Raw genomic sequence first — 27,735 nt, forward strand, 5'->3', positions numbered from 1 at the left:
CATGGCACGAACCTGGCAGCCAGCCTCAGACCAGGAGCGGCATCCCGTTCAATGTCTCCTCTTCAAGACCCCATTTCTCACACATGGCTTGTTCCAGCCAACTTTTGACTTAGCTCCTCACTAGAGATTTTGGCAGTCATTCTGCCTGGACCTAGTAGCCAGAGTGAGAAGCAGACCAGCACAAAAGTTCAATGTGAGAGCCCTGGAGCCAGCTTGTAGGGCTCCAAGTCCCAGCTCCGGCCTTTATTAGTTATGTGGCCTTCAGGCAAGGAACAACTTATCTGACTCTGCATCTTCACTGGTAAAAAGGGGATAGTAATAATTCCTACCTCAGGGTTGTTTGGATGGAAAATTTGTAATAGACATGGAAGAGTCTAGCACAGCAACTAGCCCAGCATAGGCAGGCGATCTAAAGCTAACTTTGGCCAATTAAGCAAAAAAGGACTGTGTTAAAAAGGATCAGAAGTTCTCAGATCATTTGGAAAGCTAGATAAGACTTGAGGCTTGGGCAGGTGCAGTGGCTCATGCCTGTAATCCCAGCACTTTGGGAGGCTGAGGTGGGAGGATCACTTGAGGTCAGGAGTTCGAGAACAGCCTGGCCAAAATAGCGAAACCCTGTCTCTGCTAAGAATACAAACAATAATTAGCCGGGTGTGATGGCGCGTGCCTATAGTTCCACCTACTAGGGAGGCTGAGGCAGGAGAATCACTTGAACCCGGGAGGTGGAGGTTGCAGTGAGCTGAGATAGCACCACTATACTCCAGCCTGGGCAACAGAGCAAGACTGTCTGAAAAAAAAAAAGACTTGAGGCTTCCAGGAATGACATTGCAGGGCTGGTCTGATGGCGTTGTTGCCATTGAGCACCAACTGCTACAGTTTGCATCCTTGCCACTTCTACACCAGGAACTCAATTTTGTGGATACTGCTGCCACAGTTACCACACAAAAGAGCACTCCTGATTCCTTTCCTGAGTCAAAGTGTGGCATGGGTGCATACCTGGTCCCCATGCCTGGCCCTGGCTAAGGGGAGGCTGGGAAAGTCGGTGTCTAGCATTTTCAGCTAAAAATACAAAATTAGCCAGGCGTGGTGGTGCATGCCTGTAATCCCAGCTACTCAGGAGGCTGAGGCAGGAGAATTGCTGGAACCTAAGTGGAGGTAGTTATTGCCCCCCATTAAGTCTCATAAAACAGGGGATTCCCTGGAGACAAGAAGGGGTTCAGATACCAGGCACCCAGACCCAATAACAAATGTCCAATATTACCCGCAACAAAGACGGATATCATCAACATAGAACAATTAGAGATATTGATACCCGATAAGCTTGTTACATCTCTGTCATTTTACACATTGAGATCAAAATCCAAACACCAGGAGGCCCTCTGGTAAAGCATGCTGGGTGCCTACCCAACATTCTCCCCTTCTCCCTTAGTGTCAGAACCCCTTTGTTATAAGGGATAGTCACGTACCCAGCAAATAAGCCACATCTCCCAGCCTCCATTCCAGGTAGGGGTGGGTGGTTAGTGAGATGGAAGCAGAGGGAAAGCTCTTTAAAAGCACCCTTTGCTCTTCTCCCCCTTTCCTCTGTTTTCCTTTCCCCAAACACAAAATTGGCAGCTAGAGCTCCAGTAACCATCTGGTAGCAAACCTAACATTGGAAGCCATTTGTCAAGGTTGGCAGGGCAGAAATACAGCCTCTGAGTAGCCAATGACCTGTCCTGCCAGCCCTGGACTCCGTAACATTATTTTTCTTTTATGTGGTGGAAAAAATAAACCTGCTTCTCATGTAAGCCATTGTTACTTTGAGTCGCTCTTCCTAGCAGCTGAAGGTAATTCCTTACTAATACCAGCAAGCCTCAGTAGTTTCACAGGTGCTTCTCTTCTAGCAATCCAGGATGTCATCATCCTCTGGCGCGTAAGAAAATCCCAGAAATGCACTTGAGGCCCCAGAGCTGCTGGCCACAGTGTCAGGGGTACAGCCAATGGACTTGGACACAGCTTCCTGGGTGAACTCTGGGTCAAAATGCTTCAAGTCAGCAGGTCCTGCCTGTCAATGAAAGCCAACGATGAGAAGAAAACACCGGGGTCAGAGCTGCCAAAGGAGCCCAAATCCTCAGGGATGTCAGGCCTCTGTGAGTGCCCCATGCTTCCTAGTCATCCATACTTGACTGTCACTTTCCTGTGCATTTACAGTGATCATTTTATCCTCTCACCTCCTGGTATTCTGCCTCTACACCAATCCTTAGACGAGTTAGTTAATCAATATATACTTACTGAATGCCTACCAGGTACTGTTCATGGCGCTGGGAACACAGGAGAACAAGGCAAAGTGAGCCCCTGTATTCATGGAGCTTACACTGTAGGGGGTAGGAGGATTGATAATAAGCATGTGTACAAATAGATAACTTAGGATGGTGACAGGTCCTGTGAAGAAGATAAAATAGGATAATATGGTGGAGATTGGGGCTGCTTTAGCTATTTTGGAGGAAGACCTGTGAGGGAGATTACAAAAATGATCACAAATTCTCCATTTCCCATCTAGAGGTGGAGTCTATTTCTCCATTCCTTTAATGTAAGTTAGCCATATGACTTGGTTAGGCCAATGGGACATTACCAAATATGACACAAGCAGAGGCTTGAAAAATGTACATCAGAAGTTGCTCTCTTGCTGTACTTCTAACCCTGAGGCCACCATGTGAACAGCCCCAGACTAGCCTGCTGGAGCATGAGAGGCTTTGTGAAGAACTCAGTTGCCCTGGCTGCCTGCCAACTCCCAGGCATGGGAGTGAGGCAATTCTAGATCAACAACTGCCAACTGTCCCGCTAGCTGACCACAGACGTGAGAGAGCTCCACAGAGACCAGCTGGCCTGGCTCAGACTGAAAAAAAAAAACACATAGAATCCGAACAAAATAATTTTTTTTTAAGAGACAAGGTCTTTTTTGCCGTGTCACCCAGGCTGGAGTGCACTGGCATGATCACAGCTCACTACAGCTTCGACATCCCACCTCAGCCTCCTGCTGGGACTACAGGCATGCAGCACCACACCTGGCTAATTTTCTATTTTTCTATAAAGATGGGGTCTCGCCATGTTGCCCAGGCTGGTCTTGAACTCCTGGCCTCAAGCAATGGTAATGGCTCGGCCTCACAAAGTGCTGGGGTTACAGATATGAGCTACCATGCCTGGCCAAAAGATTGTTGTTTTAAACCACCTAGCTCTGGAGTTGCTTGTTATGCACCAAGAGCTGACCAATACAGTCTCTCCGAGGAGGAGGCCTCAGTTTTATAAAGTAAGCAGCCGAGGAAGGGGAAGGGCTTGCAAATCTTCTTTAGTGTGCAAGTTGGGCTACGGAGCCAAACAGATCAGTTTCCAGCTTCTTAATAAGGCTACAAGACAAGGTAGTCCCAGCCCAGCACTCAGAGTTCCAAGATCAGAATATGTATCCTGGCCCTTATTAGTTGTGTGACCCTAGAAGAAAATGATACTAAAGAAACTTACTGAAGATCTCACAAATGGTAGGTGGCAAAACCAGGAATCCAGCTTTGGAGTGTCTCATTCTAAAGTCCATGCATCTGTGCCTGGCATTCCATGTATGATTCTCTCTCCAGGGTATCAGTTTACATTGTCTTTACTGTCTTTTTAAAATTCCAAGGAAAAGAAGCTTTTCTGGTGCCTGGCCTGAGTGTATCCTATCTGATCCAGTGCCCAAACACAAGTTCATGAATAGGTAATTCACAAAAGGAGAAATGTAAATGGTGAATTAACATTGGCAGTGTTTCGTATGCAGGCTGTTTTGATGGAAGGGGCTTGGCACCACGCTTTACAGGTAGACCACACAGCCTCAAATGCCCACCTCCAATAGGGCTCCTTTCATTCACACTGCTACTACCAATTAACATTGCAAAACCAGCACTTTGGGAGGCCAAGGCGGGAGGATCACTTGAGGTCAGGAGTTCGAGACCAGCCTGGCCAACATGGTGAAACTCTGTTTCTACTGAAAATACAACAACAAAAAAGTTAGCCAAGCGTGGTGCTAAACGCCTGTAGTCCCAGGTACTCGGAAGGCTGGGGCACGAGAATTGCTTGAACTTGCAGAGCTAGAGGTTGCAGTGAGCTGAGATCGTGCCACTGCACTTCAGCCTGGGCAACAGAGCAAGACTCCATCTCAAAAATACAAAAAATAAAAGCCAGGCACGGTGACTCATGCCTGTAATCCCAGCACTTTGGGAGGCTATGGTGGTCAGATCACTTGAGGTCAGGAGTTCAAGACCAGCCTGGCCAACGTGGCAAAACACCATCTCTACTAAAAATACAAAAATTAGCCAGGTGTGGTGGCACATGCCTGTAGTCCCAGTCACTCAGGAAGCTGAGGCAGGAGAACTGCTTGAACCAAGGAGACAGAGGTTGCCATAAACCAAGATTGCGCCACTGCACTCCAGCCTGGGCAACAAAGTGAGACTCCATCTCAATAAAATAAAATAAAAATGAAAATGAAAATAAAAACTGGCCAGGTGTAGTGGCTCACACCTGTTATTCCATCACTTTGGGAAGTTGAGGGGGTGGATCAGTTGAGCCCAGGAGTTCAAGATCAGCCTGGGCTACATAGAAAACCCTCATATGTACAAAAAATACAAATTAGCTAGGGGTAGTGGCACCCACCTCCCAGCTACTCGGGAGGTTGAGATAGGAGGATGGCTTGAGCCCAGGAGGTGGAGGTTGCAATAGGCAGAGATCATGCCACTGCACACCAGCCTGGGTGATAGAGTGAGACCCTATCTCAAAAAATAAATAAATTTAAAAAACTAACCATCTTTACTATAAGACAGAGAAATATAAATTAAAACAATTAAGAGATGCTGTTTTTTACTTACCAAATTTGCAAAGTAAAAAACAATAACAACACATGCTTCAGAGTGCAAGTAAGATGAGAACTCTCCAGCAGGTGCCGCTGGTAGGCAGTAGATGGTTCTCCCTTCCACACAGTGAAAAGGCCTAAAAATGGCCGGGTGTGGTGGCTCACGCCTGTAATCCCGGCACTTTGGGAGGCCAATGCAGGTGAATCACTTGGGGCCAGAAGTTCGAGACCAGCCTGGCCGATATGGTGAAACCCCGTTTCTACTAAAAATACAAAAATTAGCCAGGCGTGGTGGCACATGCCTATAATCACAGCTACTCGGGAGGCTGAGACATGAGAATTGCTTGAACCTGAGATCATGCCACTGCACTCCAACCTGGGCAACAGAGCAAGACTCTGTCTCAAGGAGAAAAAAAAAAAAGAGAGAGAATCTGAAAATGTGAGCATTGGGAACCCCCATCTGGAATCCATCTTAAGGAAATAACCAGAATTCTGGACAAAGACATATACTTAAAGCTGTTCATCAGGACATCATTATAAAGAAAAAAACATAGTAATAACAAGAAGATTGCCATTAGGAACATGGGTGAGTAAATTATGTTACCAACATAGGATTGAAATATTATGCAGCCACTAAAAATTGTACTTATAAATTTTTTATGACATGAGGTAATTATAACAACATAGTTTTTAGCCAAAAAAGGAGGAAGATATATAGATGAACAGATACACACACATACACATATAGATATTATAAAGTAGGACCTAATTAGGTTAGAAAAAAAAAAAACCCAGGCTGGGCACGGTGGTTCATGCCTGTAGTCCCAGCACTTTGGGAGGCTGAGGTGGGCGGATCACGAGGTCAGGAGATTGAGACCATCCTGGCTAACACGGTGAAAACCCATCTCTACTAAAAATACAAAAACAAAATTAGCCGGACATGGTGGTGGGTACCTGTAGTCCCAGCTACTCGGGAGGCTGTGGCAGGAGAATGGCATGAACCCGGGAGGCGGAGCTTGCAGTGAGCTGAGGTGGCGCCACTGCACTCCAGCCTGGGCAACAGAGTGAGACTCCATCTCAAGAAAAAACAAAACAAAACAAAAAAACACATAGAAAAGTGACTGGAAGGAAATATGCCAGTGGTTTCCCTTAAGTAGTGAGATAATAAGCATTTCCCCACCGCTACTTTAAACTTTTCTGTTTTACATACATTCCTCTTTTTTTTTTGAGACAAAGTCTCCCTCTGTTGCCTAGGCTGGAGTGCAATGGCATGATCTTGGCTCACTGTGACCCCTGCCTCCCGGGTTCAAGCTATTCTCCCACCTCAGCCTCCCGAGTAGCTGGGATTACAGGTGTGCACCACCACTTCTGGCTAATTTTTGTATTTCTAGTAGAGATGGGGTTTCACCATGTTGGCTACACTGGTTAGTTCTTCCTTCCACACAGTGAAAAGGTGGTACGAATCAAGAACCTAAAAATGGCCGGGCTGACCTCAGTGATCTGCCCTTAAGTGATCTGCCCACCTCAACCTCCCGAAGTGCTGAGATTACAGTCGTGAGCCACCGCGCCTGGCCAGTGTTTTACATACTTTTTGTAAGAATATATGTCATTTTTATTATCAGGAAAAAGTCTATAAATAGAAAAAGATAAAATATTTCTAAAGGGCTTGGCCCTATGTGGGTGTGCTACGTGACACACAAACTGTAAAAGGCTCTGAAGTCAGAGGTATTTATTGGTGCTAAAGGTAAAGGAGCAGCAACATGGCTCTTTATCCAAGAGCTGCACCTGTGGTCAGGACCAGTTCTACCTCTAACTGACTGTGTAGCCTAGGACAAATGCCTGAGCTTCTTGGACCCCCAGTTTTTCCATCTGGATAAGGAGAGTTGGTACACATAGCAAGCTCCCCCAGCTCCAGAAATCCAGAATCTAGAATGCTGTGACCTCTTACCACATTTGGGTTGAAGGGTGGAGTTAGCCTCTTGTGGTACAGGTCATCCCAGTTTATAGGGCTGAAGAATACATGGTTCTTAATCTCCAGCTGCAGGAAGTGCAGAAAAAAGGTGCTAGTTAGAAGTAGCCCTCCCCATGGGTGTTCTCACCTCACTCCCACATCCTCCAGAGCTCCACCAGCAACTGGCTGTCAACTGGAAATTAACTTGCAGTTCTGGCCGGTTTCCTGGGACAAGAGAGTTTTGTAGCCAACCCTCTCCCACCATCCAGAATCCAAACCCTTCTCCCCACTACAGCATCTGTTTATTCCAAAACTATTTACTGAGCATCTTCTCTGGGCACCGACCCCTTGCTAGGCTTTGGGGGTGTCAGTGAATAAGACAGCAGAATCTGCTCTAGGGGTGGGGAAGTGCCAGTGGGAGCTTGGGGACCCCTCCCCTCACTCTGCTTCAGTACATCTTGAGTTTTCCAGTATGCAAACAAGAGAAATAGACTAAATCAACTCACTATGGAAGGCTTGAAAAATAAAGCCCCCAAGAAGACCTTCGGATTCCCAGACAACCAGATTTTAGGACTCAGCCCTGGTCATGATTCACCACCTTTCCTAATCAAAATCAACATTGGCACCAACTTCTTTCCATCACATCCTCTGTCTGTGTTCTCAAATAATCATTCTCCACCTCCCTATATCAGGAACCCCAGTGGGCTGGTTAACAACTCAGATCCAAAATATCTCCATAAGAGGCTGGGTGCAGTGGCTCATGCCTGTAGTCCCAGCACTTTGGGAGGCCAAGGCGGGTGGATCACCTGAGGTCAGGAGTTCATGACCAACCTGGCCAACATGGTGAAACCCCGTCTTTACAAAAATAGAAAAATTAGCCAGGCGTAGTGTTGTGTGCCTATAATCCTAGCTACCTGGGAGGCTGAGGCAGGAGAATCGCTTGAACCCAGGAGGCAGAGGTTGCAGTGAGCCGAGATCATGCCACTGCACTCCAGTCTGGGCGACAGAGCAAGACTCTGTCTCAAAATAAAAATAAATAAAGCCTCCAAAAGAATACCCGAGAAATTGGTAACACTGGTTGCCTCTGAATTGAGGAACTAGGTGGCTGGAAGGACTTTTTCTGGATACTCTTTTGTACCCTTTGAATTTTGATCTATGTGAATGTATAACTTATTTTATTTTATTTATTTATTTTTTTTTGAGATGGACTCTCGCTCTATCGCCCAGGCTGGAGTGCCGTGGCCGGATCTCAGCTCACTGCAAGCTCCGCCTCCCGGGTTCACGCCATTCTCCTGCCTCAGCCTCCTGAGTAGCTGGGACTACAGGCGCCCGCCCCCTCGCCCGGCTAGTTTTTTTGTATTTTTTTAGGAGAGACGGGGTTTCACCGTGTTAGCCAGGATGGTCTCCATCTCCTGACCTCGTGATCCGCCCGTCTCGGCCTCCCAAAGTGCTGGAATTACAGGCTTGAGCCACCACGCCCGGCCTGTATAACTTATTTTAAGAGTCATACTTTTTTTTTTAAGATGCAAATTTTTGCTTGGAACAGGAGACTTATCTTCATGGAAACTCCTGTTCTTTAAGCTGGCCAGGAGTAGGCAGCAGATGCCCTAAATGTTGTTATAATTTACAGTAACTGAAATGTAAAGCTTTTGGTACAAACACTTAAAAAGCACTTACTGTGCGCCAGACACTGCTGAGAGCACTTTGCATACATTAATACTAATCCATTTCATCTTCAAAACAGCTATGTTAGGTGTTACAATGGGGAAACTGCGGCTCACAGAGAGAAATTAAGCAACACGTCCGAGGTCCTGTAACCAGTAAGTGGTGAAGGAGGGATCTGAACCCAAGTAGTCTGCCTCATAGTCCATTCTTTTTTTTTTTTTTTTTTGAGATAGAGTCTCACTCTGTTGCCGAGGCTGGAGTGCAGTGGCACCCATCTCAGCTCACTGCAACCTCCACCCACCCCCAGGTTCAAGCAATTCTCGTGTCTCAGCCTCCTGAGTAGCTGGGATTACAGGCGCCCACCACCACGCCCGGCTAATTTTTGTACTTTTAGTAGAGACCGGGTTTCACCATGTTGGCCAGGCTGGTCTCGAACTCCTGACCTCAGGTGATCCGCCCGTCTTGGCCTCCCAAAGTGGTGGGATTACAGGTGTGAGCCACTGTACCTGGCCTAGTCCATTCATCTTAACCACTGTGTTAGAAAAGAAAGCAAACTCCTGGTGAGAAAAGTATTGTGGCCTTCTTTTTGTAAATCCAAATTATCTTGTGTTGAATTTAAAAAGTAGGATTATTTTTAAAGTGCCACTTTAATGAATGAATATAATGAATTTGCTAAGAATGGACTATGAATCATTTATCCCTATATCCCATTTGCCCAGCCTGGGGTCTGGCAAGGAAGAAGTGCTCAGATATTTGTAAAAAGCAAGTGCTGGCTCGGCGCAGTGGCTCATGCCTGTAATCCCAGCACTTTGGGAGGCTGAGGCGGGCAGATCACTTGAGGTCAGGTGTTCGAGACCAGCCTAGCCAACATGGTGAAACCTCGTCTCTACTAAAAAAAATACAAAAATTAGCCAGGCATGGTGGCGGGTGCCTGTAGTCCCAGCTACTCAGTAGGCTGAGGCATTAGAATTGCTTGAACCTGGGAGGTGGAAGTTGCAGTGAGTCGAGATCACGCCACTGCACTCCAGCCTGGGCGACAGAGCCAGACTCAGTCTCAAAAAAAAAAAAAAAGGCCAGGCATGGTGGCTCACGCCTGTAATCCCAGCACTTTGGGAGGCCGAGGCGGGCAGATCATGAGGTCAAAAGATCGAGACCATCTGGCCAACATGGTAAAACCCCATCTCTACTAAAAATACAAAAATGAGCTGGGCGTGGTGGTATGTGCCTGTAGTCCCAGCTACTCTGGAGGCTGAGGCAGGAGAATCTCTTGAACTCGGGAGGTGGACGTTGCAGTGAACTGAGATTACACCACTGCACTCCAGCGTGGCAACAGAGCGAGACTCCGTCTCAAAAAAAAAAAAGCAAATGCAGTCCACTCTCCACAAAGAAGCCAGAGGAATCTTCTATAAACTTAAATCAGGTCATGCCACACCTCTGCTCAAAACACCCTAAAACTTGCCACTCTCCTCGTTGTTCCCATAGCAGGACGTCTGCACATGCTGTGCCCTGTGTCTGGGGAGCCTTTGCCCAGCTGTCTTCATGGCTGCCTCTTTCTCATCCTTAAGCCTCAGCTTAATTGTCACCCCCTCAGAGAGAACTCCCTGACAATGCCAGTATTAATTTGCTCCCCTCCCATTATTGTTTATCTCAGCTCATTGTTCATTTTCTTCCTGACATTTGTCATATCTTGTGATAATTGTATATAATGTTTGGGTTTTTTGCCTACCCCCAACCCCAGACTTTTTGTTTTTGTTTTTGAGATGGATTTCTGCTTGTTGCCCCGGCTGGAGTGCAATGGCATGATCTCAGTTCACTGCAACCTCCGCCTCCTACGTTCAAGTGATTCTCCTGCCTTAGCCTCCCAAGTAGCCAAGATTACAGGTGCCCACCACCACGCCCAGATAATTTTTGGTATGTTTAGTAGAGGTGGGGTTTATAACATGTTGGCCAGGCTGGTCTCAAACTTCTGACTTCAGGTGATTCACCTGCTCTGGTCTCCCAAAGTGCTGGGATTACAGGCATGAACGCTGCACCCAGCCCCCACCCCAAACTTAATAAGGGCAGAGACCCAGTCTATTGAATCCCTAACACCTAGCTCAATACCTGGCACATAGTTGGTGCTTAGTAAATATTGATTGACTAAGAGAACTAGACTAGAGAAAGCAGTCAGCTAGTAGCAGTAGTGAATTTCCAAATGAACAAGTGAGCAGTGTCTGGTTTTAGAGGGCAGCAGGGTGCATGTTAATGTGCTTCTGAGCTGCCTCTGCAGGAAGCTGCGGGTCCCTTGGGGGCCAGTGCTCCACTGGCAGGTCACCTACAAAGTCTGCTTTGGAGCCCAGCCGCTGCCTCTGGTCCTTGTGAAGAAGGCTTTGCAGGAGGTCACAGGCGGCCACCGTCCGGCCCCCAGGGATCTGTAGCGGCTGGTGCAGAATGTTCTCATACATCTGGGACACGTCTTGGCTGTAGAAGGGCGGCTGGGGAGAGAGGGAGAGCAACTGGAGGATCACCCATGCAAAAGTGAACACAGGCTCCGGGAGACTTGGAGCAAGGTGGGCGCTGGGAGGACTCAGCATGACCCCCGTCTTGTGCAATGGCTCGCATGGCAGACTGGAAAGAGACAGGACTCCAGGTTTCCGGCACGATGGAGAGAGTTGCTAGGAAGGCCAGAAGCCTCTTCCCACCAGTGTGAGGCCCATCTCTTTTCATCTAGCTTGCTCACCAACTTTGCATTTGGCAACATTTGCACTTTCACCTTCATCATTTCACCCCAGTCTCATAACTATCCTCCAAGAGAGCTGTAATTTTTCAGATAAGAAAACAAGACTCAGAGCAATTATGCTGCAGTTAGGAAGAGAGCCAGGCCCCAAACCATATCCAGGGTCCCCTTCTCTTTCTTACTATTCTTCCTCCCAAGCCTCTTCCAGCTGTTCCTTCCCCTTAATCCACAGAGTCTGTTCCTTCCTAGGAACCAAGCTATGTTGGTGAAACCACCCCCAAAGCAAAGCATGACCTAGGGCAAATCTACACATGCCTCTACCTAAGCAGGCAGCCTAGGACTGGGGCCAGGGGTGGTTCCACAACCTATCAGGACTGTGATCTCTCTTGGTCTCCATTTCCCTATCAGCAAAATATGAATAATTCCATTTCCTTCTGTCAGTCTCCAAAGGCTATTTTGAGGCACCCAAGGTGAGACAGTGTGTTGTAAACAATAAAGTGCTACACTAACTTTTTTTTTTTTTTTTTTTGAGACAGAGTCTCCCTCTGTCACCCAGACTGGATGTGCAGTGGTGCGATCTCGGTTCACTGCAGCCTCTGCCTCCCAAGTTCAAGTGATTCTTCTGCCTCAGCCTCCCGAGTAACTGGGATTATAGGTGCTCGCCACCATGCCCAGCTAATTTTTGTATTTTTAGTAGAGATGGGGTTTCAGCATGTTAACCAGGCTGGTCTTAAACTCCTGACCTCAGGTGATCCACCTGCCTCAGCCTCCCAAAGTGCTGGGATTATGGGTGTGAGCCACCGCTCCTGGCCTAAACTAACATTATTGGGAAAAAAAAATAATTCGCATATCTGCTTTGGCGTTATCTTTTTTAGTCTGGAATGAAGAGATGGCTTGCTCATTTTCCTGGGCAGAGCTTGTGTAGACCACATGAGAGATAGACCCATCGCTAGCCAGATGGCCCTTGTAGATGGCTACCCCCGACTCACCAGGCCGTGCAGCATCTCGTAGAGGACTGCCCCCAAGCACCACCAGTCTACTGCCCGATCATAAGGCTCTTTCCGAAGCACTTCAGGTGCCAAGTACTGTCAGAAGGAAACACACTTATCTGAATGAAATAAGTTGTTAAGCCTCAGTTGCCGCATCTGTAAATAAGGCACTTGGAGGAAGATGACCAAGAGCTGACCTTGCTGTGCGTGTGCTCTGTGGCTGTGCATGTGTTCATCCATCAGTCATTCACCAAAGGCCTGCTTTCTGCAGGGCCCTTTGCCACGGGTTGGGGACGTAGAAGAGGTCAGCCAGGGCTGCTTTGTGCAATTTACATGGTGTGTACCACACAAAAGCATCAGCCAAAAGGGTAAAGGGGGCTGCAGTCATGGCTGTGATCCACTCACCAAGCCACAACACTATTTCAGAGGTATTATCTGTCAACTTTATTTTTGTTTCAAGGGGTGCTTTTTCTAATTAGTCTGCCCGGAGGGGATGCCTTTTTCTATTTATGCAAAGGCATTCAGCGGGCTATCGTGTCCTGGGAATGGAAGGCCCTGGGAGTACGCTCACAGGGCAGTGTGGAGACGAATGTGAGTGTAAGTAAAAGTAAATGTGGTATATCCTTGTGCTGGAAACCCTAGGGTCAGACGAGAGGGTCAGGAAGGAGGGGGTGACCCCTGAGCTATTGATAAATAAATGCACACCATGCCTGTATGTCTTGCCTGAGGAAGAGAACCTGGGAACAAAAAAAAGAGGCTTACTGATTTCTTAGCCTAGTGTCTCTACCACTGAGTCAGGGGCAAGTTCTCAGCAACAGGAAAAGCTGCTCTGAGAGACTGTGTGGGTCTAGGAAGGGCAGAGTCACACAGACCTGAGCCCCGGTTGGTGTATGGTCTCAGCCAGGGCATTTAACCTCTCAGAACCTGGTTTTCTCATTGAAAAAATGAAGATGCCAAATCCCTCCTAGACGCTGTTCTAAGATGCTAACATATGTGCTGGCCCTCGAACAATGGGAGCAACCATGGCTACTCTTGCCTGTGCCCCCCAACACTGTGGAAGTGGCTGAGTCATGGTTAGGTGATGTGTTGGGGCCACATGTCTCCTACATGAGCTGGGGTTCCACATCCTTTGCTCCTGTCCCTAGCAACGTTCAAGGAAGGATGGCTGGACTGCCAGGCTTTGGGGGGCTGGCTTTATCCAGCAAACACCACCCGCCATACACAAACACGGACAATGGCTCCTGCTCAGAGAGGTCATCTGACCATCAGCTACCCTAGAACCAAAGTGAGGAGGCCATTAGATCCAAGACCCAACTTTTCAAGCATAGGGAGAAAAAGAGAGCAGCTGAGGTCTTGTCTCATGCCAGGTGGGGAGGAGCCTCCCAATCTGTAACCTCGGCCCTCCAACCCTCACCCTGACATCTGTCTAGCCACTGGGGACCCCTTCAGGCCCAAGGTCCAAGGTCTAATATTGGCGGGAGTTCAAAGAAAGGCTTTTTTGTTTGTTTGTTCGTTTTTGAGACAAAGTCTTGCTCTTGTCCCCCAGGCTGGAGTGCAACGGCGCGATCTCGGCTCACTGCAACCTCTGCCTCCCAGGTTCAAGCAACTCTCCTGCCTCAGCCTCCCAAATAGCTGGAATTACAGGCGCCTGTCACCACGCCTGGCTAATTTTTGTGTTTTTAGTAGAGACAGTGTTTCGCCATGTTGGCCAGGCTGGTGTCGAACTCCTGACCTCAGGTGATCCGCCCTCCTCGGCCTCCTAAAGTGCTGGGATTACAGGCGTGAGCCACCGCGCCTGGCCTGCGTTTCTATTTCTATTTCTACTGGATAGCACTGCAGTAGAGCTTCACCAGCGGCTAGCTGGCTGGGTCTCAGCAGTCCTAGAGCTGGTGCCTCCATTACACAGATGAGGAAACCAAGGTTCAGTGTACAGCCAACTCAGGAGAAGTGCTTGGGTCAAAGGAGTGAGCCCCCTTTGCTGTAACTTGATGGCTGTAATCAGGAGCTGTGGCCTTACCCACTCATGACCTCCACTCTCCTGGGATGTTTACGCTTACCTCGGGGGTACCACAGAACGTGGATGTGGTCTCTTCAGGCTCTACACCTTCCTTGCAGAGGCCAAAATCCGTCAGCACCACGTGTCCCTGAGAATGAGGGAGGGCATGGGCCGGAGGGTGGTATGAGGGTGGCCAAGGGTATGGCCAGGCCTAACCCCAAAGTCCAGATGTCACACCCCAGGGCAGCAGCTGTGGGATCTGATGCCCAGGCACAGACTGGAGGCTCCACACCAACCCAGGGGTCCTGGACTGGATGCCGGCAACATCACAGGGGGCCAGGTGGGCACATGTGTTCCACTCTCTGCCCACAGCTCATCACAAACTCAGAGCCACCCCTACAACAGTGGCAGCTTCAGGATGCCCTTGTGGACAGAAACCCCCTAGACAGAGGCTGGGGACTCAGAAAGCAACCACACTTTGTGGCAGCTGGGCAGGAAAGTAGAGTGAGTAGATACTGTGGGGTTCTGCCCGGATCCCTGAAACCAGCGTACAGAAGAACCATGCCTATCCCCATCCCCCTGCTGCTAGAACATTGCCCGCACCCAAAGTTACGCCCCCTCCTTAGGAGCAATCCATGTCCAGGGGCACAAAGGCCCATCCTCTTTGCCTCACTTTGGGACAATCCTAGAGAGCCATCCTGGCTTAGGCCCTCCCCACCCCTGCAAGATCAGCTGAGGCTCCACTGGCAACCACAATGCAGGTGAGCTGCTTCCTTTGCCCAATCCTGTTTCTTCACCCCTTTAAAAGTGTTACCTCTTGAGAATGTTCCTCAACAAAGCTTCTGCCTCCTCTCCATCTCAGAGTCTGTTTCCATGGAGCCCAGTCTAAGACAAACTCCACCAGCCCCTACCTGGCTCCACCCCTGCCCCTTGTATACATGCATGCACATATATACATGTACAGTCTCACGTGCACATATGCATGTGTGTACATGCGCATGGGCACACACGCACACATATGCTCAAATGCCTCCCCTACCTATATGCATGCATGTACAATGCATGCACATCCATGCACACAGACTCATGGTCAGATAGTGTACCTGTGCAACCATGTCCACATGCACACGTGCACACACGCGCACACACACACACGCGCGCGCACACACACACACACACACCAACCTGGCAGTCCAAGAGAATGTTCTCTGGTTTCAGGTCCCTGCAGAAAATAAGAGAAAAGAGCCTTGAGGTGTCTCAGTCGTTTAGTGAGGAGAGTTGGAGACCTGGTGGCAGGGTGGTCCTGGCAGGAGAACTATTCATAGAGGATCCCAGAGACGCAGAGGGAGAGCCCAGGAAGCCTGGGCACTTGGACCTCGGAGGAGGAGACTCCAACCCCACCCAAAACAGAGGACCAACTCCACCAGGATTTCATCAGGTTTTAGGGTCCACACAACCCGTGGCTGTTGGAGCAAGAAGGACCTGGTCCTGGCTCTGAGCCACAGGCAGGCCTCACCTGTAAATGATGTTGAGGGAGTGCAGGTAGCCAATGGCGCTGGCCACCTCGGCAGCGTAGAACCTGGCCCGGGGCTCCAGGAACCGACGCTCCCGCTGCAGGTGGAAGAAGAGCTGGAGGGGAGGAGGAGTGTGAGAGGAGTTACTGGGTGGCTACTGTAGGGCTAGGGCGCACCTGCTCCCTGCCCTGTGCGGCTGCCCAGCTCACTCCCTCTCTGACCTGCAGCATCTTCCTACCAAAAGAGTTCATGCTGACCCTTGCCCCACACAGCAGTCCTGGGTGTCCAAAGAGTCAGCAGAAGAAGAGATGAGTTAGCATTGTTTAAGCACCTCCTGTGTTCCAGGCTCCAAGTCAGGCCTTTCCACATCTCTTATTTAATCCTCATGACAACCTTCAAGGTACAAATGTCATGCTAGTTTCATGTAAGAGGAAGCTAGGAAGGGTCAGAATGGTTAGGCGACTTGCCCAAAGTCATGTAGCTTATAATGGGCAGAGCTGGCATTTGAACCTGCGTGGTTCAAAGATACGCTTTTCCATCAATCCAGGCAATGAGATGATATGGCTGTCAGACTGAGCCCAGGTTAGATCCACCCATGGGCCAATGTTTTTAGACTATTTTGCTGGCATGAAAAGCCCTTCACTTAGGGATGCAGGACAAAAACCCCCCTCTTGGCATCATTCTGAAAGGCATGAGGTCACTCAGGTTAAATCTGGGGTCACTGAGTAGAGCCCCACTACATTTTGCCATCTTTTTTTTTTAAGACGGAGTCTCGCTCTGTCGCCCAGGCTGGAGTGCAGTGGCCGGATCTCAGCTCACTGCAAGCTCCACCTCCTGGGTTCACGCCATTCTCCTGCCTCAGCCTCCTGAGTAGCTGAGACTACAGGCACCTGCCACCTTGCCTGGCTAGTTTTTGTATTTTTTTAGTAGAGACGGGGTTTCACCGTGTTAGCCAGGATGGTCTCGATCTCCTGACCTCGTGATCCGCCCATCTCGGCCTCCCAAAGTGCTGGGCTTACAGGCGTGAGCCACTGCGCCTGGCCCATTTTGCCATCTTGACCAGAGAGACAGAGTGAAGCCCAGGAGGGAGCCCCGCTTGTCCCAGCTGTGCTTCTGGGTCACCAGGTGGCCTCAGGTCTCTGTTTACCAGAGTGACGAGTCAATCCCATCCTGTGCCCTATGGGGCAAAATGGGAGCACTGGAAACCTTGACCACGAGCTCCTCTTAGCATTGACCTTTCCTGGGTCTATCAAAGTGTGTCCGTGGGCAACTCTGAATGAGGAAGGCAAGAAAGCATCATGGTGGGCAGTCTAACAGACGTGAATTCAAGTCCTGACTCTATCAGGTATGGGCTGGGTGGCCTTGAGCAAATGATTACCTCCCTGAACCTCAGTTTCTTCAGCTACAAAATGGGTCTATTGTAAGGTGAGGTGAGATCATTCCAGAACTTGGCATGCAGTGGGCATGCGGGATAGACAGCTCCCAGCCGACAGCCCGCCCAGGGAAGCCTCCCTGTGGGCCCACCCACCTCTCCCCCGTTGACATAGTCGAGCACGAAGTAGAGCTTCTCAGGTGTCTGGAAGGAGTAGCGCAGGCCCACGAGGAAGGGGTGCCGCACATTCTTCAGAAGTACACTGCGCTCTGCCATGATGTGACTCTGCTGTGGAGTCACAAAGAGAGGGGTCCATGTCACAGCCCACAACCACCCCTTTTATCCCGGCACAGCCCATACAAGCTTGTGGGTGGGAGTCATCCTACTCAGGACTTTCTCATGCCTCTGCTCAAACACCCACAATGGCTCCCTATTGCCCTCAGAGCCAGGCCCAAGTTCCTTGCTTAGTATTCAGGGCTCAGGGTGGTCAGCCTTATCCTAAGCTAGTCCATGTGGGCACAGCTCTAGCCCCTGGATCAGAGCTTCTTGCCCCTGGAGTGAAAAGCAAAGCATGTGTGATGCCTCACATAAATGAGTTCCTAAGGGAAAGAAGCCACGCACTATCCACGGTCACACATTTGCTCGTGATATTTCCTCTTCTTGCATGTCGCACCCTCTTTTCAGACCATCAGAATCCCACCATCAAGGCCAGCTGCACCGCTGCCTTCCTCAGGAAAACCTCCCATTCCCACTCCCTACGGAGACCTTGTCAACATTAATCACTCTTTTCTCTGAGTCCCCTGATCTCCTATGCAATCCTCCCTCTGGGCCTGCTCTGGCCTACTAATGGAGTTAGGTGTTAAAGGAACTTAGGTCAGCTGAGGCATCAAGAAATCCACGATGGGGCTGAGTGTGGTAGCTCATGCCTGTAATCCCAGCACTTTGGGAGGCTGAGGCCAGTGGATCTCTTGAGGCCAGGAGCCTGACCAACTTGGCAAAACCCCATCTCTATTAAAAATACAAAAATTAGCCAGGAGTGGTGGCAGGTGCCTTTAATCTCAGCTACTCAGGAGGCTGAGGCACGAGATCACTTGAACCCAGGAGGTGGAGGTTGCAGTGAGCTGAGATCATGCCATTGAGCTCCAGCCTGGATGACAGAACAAGACTCTGTCTCAGCAACACAAAAAGAAGTCCATGATGTGCTGCGCAGGTAGCTCATGCCTCTAATCCCAGCACTTTGGGAGGCTGAGGCGGGAGGATTGCTTGAGCCCAGGAGTTTGAGGCTGCAGTGAGCTGTGATTGCACTACTGCACTCCAGTCACATGGCCTGATGGCATGAAGGCCTTCAGAGAGAAGAAAGTGAGGCTCCACATTGTACAGATGGGGAGCCTGGCGCTGGGAGCGGGCAGAAGACTTGTCCGTCGTGGAGCCTGCGTTTCCCAGGGGAAGGCAAAGCCAGGCTGGTTTTCCTGAAAGCCTGTGGTGAGGTGGCTCGGCCTGCTTTCTTTGAGAAGGACCAGCATCCTGCGTACCATCTGCCCTCTACCCTTTGTTGTGACCACCTCTGCACCCAGCCCCATGGACCTGTCAGAGGTGGGACCCATCTTTGAAAGCCACCCTAGGCTGGGGTTTGAGAAGCAGAAGAAGAAACGCCTGTGCCCGAGCCCTGGTACCTCTTTCTTCTTTAAGATGGACTTTTTCTGCAGCACCTTCACTGCATAGAACGTCCCATCAGACTTGCGCTTGGCCAGCAGGACCTGAGCAGAAACACGAATTTGAGGCCCTGTAGGTGACTTTGGACTTCCCAACAGCAGTACGAGGCCTCCCGCCTGCCCCTGCTTTTGTCTGCAGGTACGAGAGCTCTCTCTTCACACACACAAGTGGCAGCAGGGGCTGAAAGAGGCTGCAGAATGGAAGACCCAGGCTTCCCAGCCTCACCAAGTCACTCACCTTCCCATAGTTCCCTTTGCCGATGACTTTGAGGAAGTCGAAGTCCGTGGGCCGGGCACTGGGGGAAGACGGAAAACCATGCATCAGCATTTGCAGGTCTGGACAGCTGGTGCCTGAGAACAAACCTGGGCTTCTTTTTAACTTTAGAGTGGGGAAATACAGAGAGCCTTCCAGCAGCCATGCCTCCTCACCCCCGAAGAATGCCATGTTCTCCCAGCTGAGAGAGGGCTTGTAAGATTCACCCTGGCCCCAGGGGAACTCAAATTCAAGTTAAACAATAGGCAGAGTGGAGATAAAACCAGACACACTGCACAGAAGGCCTGCATAGAAGGCAGGGTTCTGGTACCCAAAGCCCCTGAGTAGGGCCTGAAGTGTGGGGAGTTGCTAACAATGCAGACATTTCGGGGGCATTGCCGGAAGAGGGTTCAGCATGGGCAGAGGCTGCTGGGGAATTCGTGGGAGACAAAGCTGGGGAAAGGTCCTGGGCCCAGATGGCAGAGAGTATTGAATATTAGACCAGATAATTTGAATTTTATTCCCAAGGCAAGGGGAGCCAGGTATGAGGGGAGTCAAGTAGGAACGGTGCTTGAGGGACCAGAACTCACTTTGGGTTGGCTGAAGGCCCCAGGTTGATGTTCCCATTGGCCTTGGAGGGCTAAAGAAAGAAGTGATTACGATCAGCAGATCCCTGCTCCCTGGCTACCTCCCTTTCTCCTAGCCCAGGCCCTGATCCCTTCTCCAACAACTCTAGTAGGCCCACCTGCCTTTTTCTTTTTTTTGCCTGCCTACCTGCCCGCCTCCTTGCCTCCCTCCCTCCTTCTACCCACCCACCAATCCACTTATCCACCGTCTTACCCACTTCTCAAAACAGCCTTGGGAGGCAGCTGGCTGTTGTGCTAACTGAATAGGTGAGGAAACTGAGGCCCAGAGAGGAGTTGCCCAGGGTCTCACAGGCAACCAGGTTGGGATAGAAGCCAGGTGTCTTCATGACAAATCCCATGATTTTTCCAGTCCATCGTGAAGCCCTATTTCAAACCTCTCCTCTATTCACCTTGCAAGTGGCTCATTTCTATGTGCTCGCAGTGATCCTCTGAGCCCCTGACATTGTCTGGGACAGCCCATGGGGCTAGTGGGTGTCTCCACAGATTTCCTTAGCCTCAGGAGGAAGTGAGCGCCCTGATGATGAGTGGGGGACCAAGAACCACTCACCTGTGGACTGGTGGTCCCAGCTGGGTTAGAGTTCATTCTGTAGCAATGATCAGGCAGCTCTGGGGGGACAGGGAGGAGCAGGCATGAGAGAGCTGGTGTTGTGGGGCCAGCTTCACCCATCCAGGGCTTCAGGCACCACTGCCCTCTCCATCCTCCCCTACCTGTGCACCTGCCTCCGCCTGAGGGTTTCCTACCCCAGAGGCAAGCAACCCCTGCATGGATGGAACAAACAATGATATTCCCCGGACCTAGACTTTCTAACAAACATCTCAGAAGGGATAAAGGGGGATAGTCAGAGTGTGGCCCCTCCCAGGCTGATTCTTTTCAAGAATTGGGGATACCCAGGGCAGCAAGAACCCTGTGAGCCAGGGTAGCCCCAGAAGTCCCAGATGGCCAGGGCTGGAAGGACCTTTTCAGGGCATAAAGTCTGAACCCTTGCCCCATTTCACAGGTGGAAGGCCTGGGGCCTAAGAAAGGACCTTCCTAAGTCCACACAGCCTTGTGAAGGCACAGGCTGGGCTCTCCGGACTCTCACGGAGGAACAATGGCAACCCGGAATTACTGTGCGGATTCCCAGCTGGGCTCTGTGCTACGATCTCCTCGCCACAGGGAATTCTGCCCAACACCTCAGGAAAGGCAACTGCCGTGGAAGCCCTGGGCTGGGGCTGCAGAGAGACCCAAGACTGGCCAGTATCTATTCGGGGCCAAACAACAGAAGGTGTGACCAGCTGATCTATGTGGCCAGGAATAGTGTCTTCCTTGTTCCACCCTGCAGGGGAGAGGAGGCCAGGGTGCCCAGGCCCCGCCACAGATCGCTTGGGGTCCCACAGCCTCATCCTTGCTTGGCAAAGGCTGAGAGCAGAGAGCTCACCTGAGAGGCCAGCTGCTGTGCATCTCAAGACCTTAGTCTTGGCCCACTGTGGGGCCTGGGCTGCAGCCCAGCCTCTCTGAGTAGAGATTTCCTATCTTTACAAGGCAGGTCCTGGAGGCACCAACCTCATGGCCTTCTTGGGAACAGAGAAAGTGAAGGGGAATTGAGAGGATCCCCCATCAGCCCCTCTCAGGGCTGCCCTGAGAGGCCCAGCCCTGCCAAGCCCTAAGAGCAAGCCGCAGAACTGCTAAGGAAGTGCAGCCTGCCCCTAGCCAATGCCAGACGTGTGTGCCCCTGCAAACAGCCCACAACACTGCCACACCCTCTCTTGGGCTGACCCCAATGGCCCTTCTGCCAGGACCTGGCCTCCCTGGTCCCACATACCTGCGAGTCTGAGGAGAGGCCTCTAGGAGAACCAGCAGTTGGAACCGAAGACAGGCAGTGGACAAGAGAGCCTCTCTCTGTTCTCCCAACAAGGGCCTAAGTGTCTGTGCCCGGTGCCGGCCTGGCCCCAGCACAGAGCTCACAGCTCCCGGCAGCCGCGAGGGGGCTGGTTGATGTCACGAGGGATCCAGCAGAGCTTAAGATGGGACTGGAGACTTCTGTTCCCTGGGGGACACCATCTTACCCTGGCGGGGATGGTGGGAGGGATGGGCAGTAGCCCCAGGGGAGCCCTGGAGACCCTTGGGGCTTGTTAGACTGTGTGGGTCGGGGTGTGTGCGGCATGGTATGTGTGTTTTGTGCATACCGTGCTTCCATGTGTGTCTGTCTGTGGCTCTGTATTTCAGGTATTTGTGTCCGTTTGTATGAGTCTGCGCAGATGATTGCATGTATGTGTCAGTGTGACCACATTTGTACAATTACATCAGCGTATGTCTGTGCATCTGTGACTGTGTGCATCACTGTACCTCTCAGTGTGTGTGGTGTGCATATGGATGTGTTTCAGCGTGTCTCTGTGTAGTACATGTCAGTGTGTATCTTTGTATGTGAATGTGCTGTGTCAGTGTGTGTATGTGGGTGAGTGCGAGTCTGTGTGGATGTCTAAAGGTATGTGTTCAGAGCAGTATGGGCATCTATTAATATGTGTGTATAGGTAAGTCATTGTGTGTCTGTGTTCATATTGGTGTATATCAGTAAATTTACTCTGGGGTGTGTGTGTGTGTGTGTGTGTGTGTATATGCGCGTGCATGCGGACGTGTAGGGAGCCTGTGTATATGAACCCTGTGGAGACCATCTGGAGCTGAAGAAGAGGTCCCACAGAGGTCAGCCATGGCAGCTGAGACCCCTTCGCCTCCCAAAAACCTGCAGATGTTTCAGAGGAAGGAACCTGGAGCCTGGGTGTCTAGCTCAGTCCAGGCTGCCTTGGTCTTTGCTGAGCACTTGGTCCTTTGGGCCTTTCCCTGCCGTCCCCTCAAGGGCTCTGGCCCAGTCCTCAGGGCAGGCCTGGTTGGCCCACAGCTGTCCTGCTGTGTAAGAAACGGTCCCAGAGAGCCCCCTGGCTCAGGAAGGCCTTGCTTCCTGGGGCAGTCATTAGGTACTCACAGGGTCCCTTCCTCTCCCCAGGACCCGAGGGGTGGGCAGGTGTTCTGGGGAATAAAGGAGTTGATGGGCCCACAGCCCCTGCCCTTCTCGAACTTTTTGTGTGGCTACAGTATACTACAGGGGAGGGACACATGGGGCTAGGACCCAGAAAGTTGGTCACGGACAGAACTGAGCCCAGTGGCCTCAGGGGTTCTCTGTGGGCTCTGAAATGCAGAGGATCTGGAAGTGTTGACCAGAGAAAACCTGAGTGCACAGTATCAAAGCCTTCCATCTTGAACAAAATAGAAATGTGGAACCAGTTCATGATGAGCAGGACGTCGTGTTGACAAAACACATACCCAGAACAAGGACATTTCTTTTTAAAAACAAGATCCTGATGTGGCCTTCATTCAGCAGCACTATTTATAACGGCAAAATAATTGTGCTAATAGTAACTTAAGTGTCCCACCACAGGGCACTTCAGAATACTTGCTGGCTGCAAGAGCTCCCTCTCTTGACCATACACCGTGTCCAGATACTGTCCCATTTCTTTGTACTCCTTTTCAGCTAAACTCCACCGAAGGGTGGTCTGGACTCCTTGTCTCCACTCCTCTTCCTGTTCTCTTTTGAGCCCATTCCAAACAGGCTGTCATCCCAACACTTCAATGAAACCGTGGACCAGTGATCTCTATGTGCCAAAGCCAGTGATGAGTTCCTCATCCTCATCTTACTCAACTTCTCTGAAGAATTTGGTGTGCTCACGTTCCCCATTTGGCTTCAGGAACTCTTGGTTTTCCTTCTAGCTCACTGACTGCTCTTCCTCCATCTCTCGTGCTGGATTTTCCTCCTTTTTTTAATCCTTAAACACAGGCCTATCCCAGGGCTTAGTCTTTGGGCCTCTGTCTACACATACTTGTTCTTTAGTTGATTGCTATCATTTTAATGGTTTAACCAACTATACTTGTCAGTTCCCAAATCTCTCTCTCTCATTCTAATTCTCTTTCTTTCTTTTCTTTTCTTTTCTTTTTTTTTTGAGACAGAGTCTTGATCTGTCACCCAGGCTAGAGTGCAGTGGCAGTATCTCAACTCATTGCAAACTCTGCCTCTCAGGTTCAAGTGGTACTCCCACCTCAGCCTCCCAAGTATCTGGGACTACAGGCCCCACCACCATACCCGGCTAATTTTTGTATTTTTTTTAAGTAGAGATGGGGTTTCACCATGTTGGCCAGGCTGGTCTCGAACTCCTGACCTCAAGTGATGTGCCTGCCTCGGCCTCCCAAAGTGCTGGGATTACAGGTGTGAGCCACCACACCCAGCCTAGTTCTGATTCTTTCCTGAACTCTGTACTTAAATATTTAACTGCTTCCTTGACAATTCACTAGTTAGATGTCTAGAGGCATCTCAATCTTTTTTTTTTTTTGTAAGAAAGAGTCTCACTCTGTCACCCAGGCTGGAGTGCAGTGGCACAATCTCGGCTCACTGCAGCCTATGCTTTCTGGTTCAAGCGATTCTCCTGCCTCAGCCTCCCCAGTAGCTGGGATTACAGCACCTGCCACCGTGCCTGGCTAATTTTTGTATTTTTAGTAGAGACTGGGTTTCACCATGTTGGCCAGACTGGTCTTGAACTCCTGACCTCATGTGATCCACCCGCCCCTGCCTCCCAAAGTGCTGGGATTACAGGTGTGAGCCACCACGTCCAGCCAAAGCATCTCAATCTTCTTTTATTTTTTATTTTTATTTTTTTTTTGAGACATGGTTTAGCTCTGCAGCCCAGGTTAGAGTGCAGTGGAGTGATCTAGGCTCTCTGCAATCTTTACCTCCCCGGCTCAAGCCATCCTCCCACCTCAGCCTCCCAAGTAGCTGGGACTATAGACACACACTACCAGGCTTGGCTAATTTTTTTTGTACTTTTTGTAGAGACAGGGTTTCACCATGTTGCCCAGGCTGGTCTTGAACTCATGAGCTTAAGCGATCCTCCTGCCTTGGCCTCCCAAAGTGCTGGGATTACAGGTATGAGCCACCGTGCCTGGCTGGTATCTCGAACTTAACATGTCTGAAACAAAGGTCTTGACTCATATTCCTTCCACTCTGCCCCAGTCTGTTCCTCCCTCAGTCTTCAGCCTCAATAATGGCACTACCGCCTACTCAAAAGTTCAAGCCAGCAACTTTGAGTTCATTCTGGAAAGGCTGCACCCTCACTCCACTTCCACTCCACCTTGAAATTCCATTCACAATATATCCAGAAACCACTGCTGCTCACCATCATTGCTGAAACTGCCCTGCCTGAGCCCCCATCGTCACTTGCATGGATTATTGCAATAGATTCTCCACTGACTCCCTGCTTCTCCGCTTACCCACTACAATCTTTCTCCATGAAAAGCCACAATGAGTCTTAAAATGTAAATCAGATCATGTGCCTTAGTTGCTCAAAAACTCCAGCGCTTTCTCATCACACCTAGAATAAAAATCCAAAGCCTCAGCTGGGCGTGGTGGCTCATGTCAAGAGATCAAGACCATCCTGGCCAACATGGTGAAACCCCGTTTCCACTAAAAATACAAAAATTAGCTGGGCGTCGTGACACGTGCCTGTAGTCCCAGCTACTCGGGAGGCTGAGGCAGGAGAATCGCTTGAACCCAGAGGCAGAGGTTGCAGTGAGCGGAGATTGTGCCACTGCACTCCAGCCTGGTGACAGAGCAAGACTCTGTCTAAATAAATAAATAAATAAATAAATAAATAAATAAAATCCAAAGCCTCTACCATGGTTTGTGAGATCCATATGACCTGGCTGCTGTCTCCATCTCCTCCTCGGCTTCCACTCCTCTGCTTCCTGACTGCCCTCAGCCTCTCTGCTTTCTCTTGCTGTCCCTGAAACACACTACTCTCTGGCCTCCAGCCCCTTGCACGTAGCTTTCCCTCTGCCTACGACACTCTTCCCCCAGGCATCCGCATGGCTGTTTTCCACTAATGTCATAACGGTTTCTGCTTAAAAGTCACCTCTTGGAGAGGACTGTACTGATCACGAGTGACAGGTCATCCTGCTTTGTCTGGGACTGATGGGTTTCAGTGCTAAAACCGCTATAGTCCTGGGCCAACCAGGATGGTTAGTCACTCTGATACCAGTTCTGCTCATTCCCTATACACTTTGTCTACTTTATATTTTACTTTGTACCACTGATACCTTATCCTGTAACTATTAGTTTTTATTTTCTATCTCCAACTAGAACATCAGCTCCAGGAGGGCAAATACTTCCTGTTCAACTATTGTATCCTCAGCAATGAGCACAGGGCCTGGAATATAGTAGGTGCCCAGTACATATTTGGCTAATGAATCGATAAATGAATTGATAAATGTTGGTACATATATAAAGTGGAAAATTACACAACCAAAAACTATATAAAACCTATGTAAACCAAAACAGGAACATACACATGATACAGTATCAAGCAAAAAACCAAGTTTCAAAATAGCAGGTGTTGTAGGGGTGCCAATTTTATAAAAGAAAAACAAAAGACACGTATGCACGCACACATTTGTGAGTACAGCTGCCAAAAAAAGACTGGAAGGTCACAACCCAAGGTAACGGCGGGTTCTTAGGTTAGGTTATTTTAACTTTTTTTTTTAAGATGGAGTCTCACTCTGTTGCCCAGGCTGGAGTGCAGTGGCGCAATCTCTGCTCACTGCAACTTCCGCCTCCTGGGTTGAAGCGATTCTCTGTCTCAGCCTCCCGAGTAACTGGGATTACAGGCATGTGCACGACACCCAACTAATTTTTCTATTTTTAGTTGAGAGGAGGTTTCACCATGTTGGTCAGGCTAGTCTCGAACTCCTGACCTGAGGTGATCCGCCCGCCTTGGCCTCCCAAAGTGTTAGGATTACAGGTGTGAGCCACCGCGCCTGGCTGGTTATTTTAACTTTTATCTTTGTACTATTGTGTAAAACTTCTCAAGATATTGCTGTTGAGTTAATATTCAAGTACTAAGTTCTGGGTGGGAACCTGGCATGCCCATGGCCCATCACACCCTCCCCCACCACCTTGACTGTGACCCCTATGCTTAAGCAGCCCTCAGTTCCTAAGGCTTTCTTCTCTCTTGCACCACGGTGTTCTAATTTTCTGGCCAGAAGCTGGACATCAATATGTTCTCCTAACTCTTCAGACTCTGCGAACTCCCACTCAGGCCCCTCCATGAGTCCTCAAGCCTGTCCCTTTCCTAACTTGCCACAGCCCAGATTTGCCTCCTCTGTCCCATTGTTACATGGACATGCTTACAGCTCCCTGGTCCTGTCAAATGGGGTGTGGGGGTGTGACAGTGTCACACAGTTCTCTCTCCTTGGAACATTCCCCAACGAACCTGGTCTTTCCAGCTCACCTTTTCATCTGTTCTCATTGCCTTTCCTGGAAGCCAGACGACCCGCCGACCCCATGCGCCCTCTCCTGCTGCTGTCCCTGTCTTCACTGTAACTTGTTCATTTACACACCTGCCCAGTTCAAGTGCCAACTTTATCTTATTTTGTTCCAACAACCCCATGGGTTAGGAACTATAATTGTCCCTGTTTTAAGGAGGAGAAAACTGAGGCAAGGAGAGGGAAGTGACATGATCAAGACAGTTAATAAATGACATAACCAGGATTTGAACCCAGGCCATCTGACTGCAGAGCCCATGACCTGGAATTTCGGAAAGACAATAGAAAGCTAGAAAAGGAAAAAATGAAGTTAGTGGGAAGGAAGTGAGGATGTAAGTTGGTTAGTTAAGGAGAAAGAAAATTAGACAGCTGAGAAAGCAGATAGTTGAGGGGGAAGGAAAGAAAGGAAGGAGGGAGAAGGGAAAGAAGTTGGGAAGGAAGAAAGGAAGGAAAGAGAGTCAACAAGTACTAGGAAAGATGTTAGCTAGGTAACTAGTCAATTTGGAGACCAATAGGCCAGCAGGCAGGTATCCTGCTCACGGGTGAGCCTCTCACCTGAAAACTCCAGGTTCCAGCTCAGGTCCTGGGGAGCAGCCCCTTGCACGGCTCTGCCCTCTTCTCTCTCTTCATGGTCCTTCTGACTGGAGGCACAATCCTGACTTGTCGAGCAACCTTCCCAATCAGGAACGACCTGTCACCCACTCGCTCCTGGCTCCCAAACCGGCT

The 27,735-nt window shown here is 49.8% G+C and overlaps 1 protein-coding gene across 6 annotated transcripts; it reads right to left on the bottom strand.

Annotated features, from left to right (window-relative positions):
• Positions 1-1,282: 1,282 nt before the first annotated feature.
• SGK2 (serum/glucocorticoid regulated kinase 2) lies at positions 1,283-27,735 on the bottom strand. Of its 6 annotated transcripts, none has more exons than XM_050806533.1 (13): positions 27,565-27,735; positions 20,215-20,273; positions 19,611-19,660; positions 19,006-19,063; positions 18,729-18,812; positions 17,212-17,343; positions 15,686-15,798; positions 15,355-15,391; positions 14,231-14,317; positions 12,174-12,269; positions 10,787-10,942; positions 6,801-6,890; positions 1,283-2,044 (listed from the first exon to the last, which is right to left on the bottom strand). In XM_050806533.1, exons 2-13 carry the CDS (start codon positions 20,248-20,250, stop codon positions 1,880-1,882), a joined length of 1,104 nt encoding a protein of 367 aa, XP_050662490.1. In that variant the 5' UTR covers positions 20,251-20,273; positions 27,565-27,735; the 3' UTR covers positions 1,283-1,879. The 6 variants fall into 6 exon arrangements, with proteins under 6 accessions (XP_050662490.1, XP_050662492.1, XP_050662493.1 ...); XM_050806535.1 differs by having other exon boundaries at positions 17,212-17,340; positions 27,565-27,722; XM_050806536.1 differs by lacking the exon at positions 27,565-27,735 and adding an exon at positions 21,470-25,329 and having other exon boundaries at positions 17,212-17,340.

Source organism: Macaca thibetana, chromosome 10 (assembly GCF_024542745.1).
Source record: "Macaca thibetana thibetana isolate TM-01 chromosome 10, ASM2454274v1, whole genome shotgun sequence".
NCBI lineage: Eukaryota > Metazoa > Chordata > Mammalia > Primates > Cercopithecidae > Macaca > Macaca thibetana.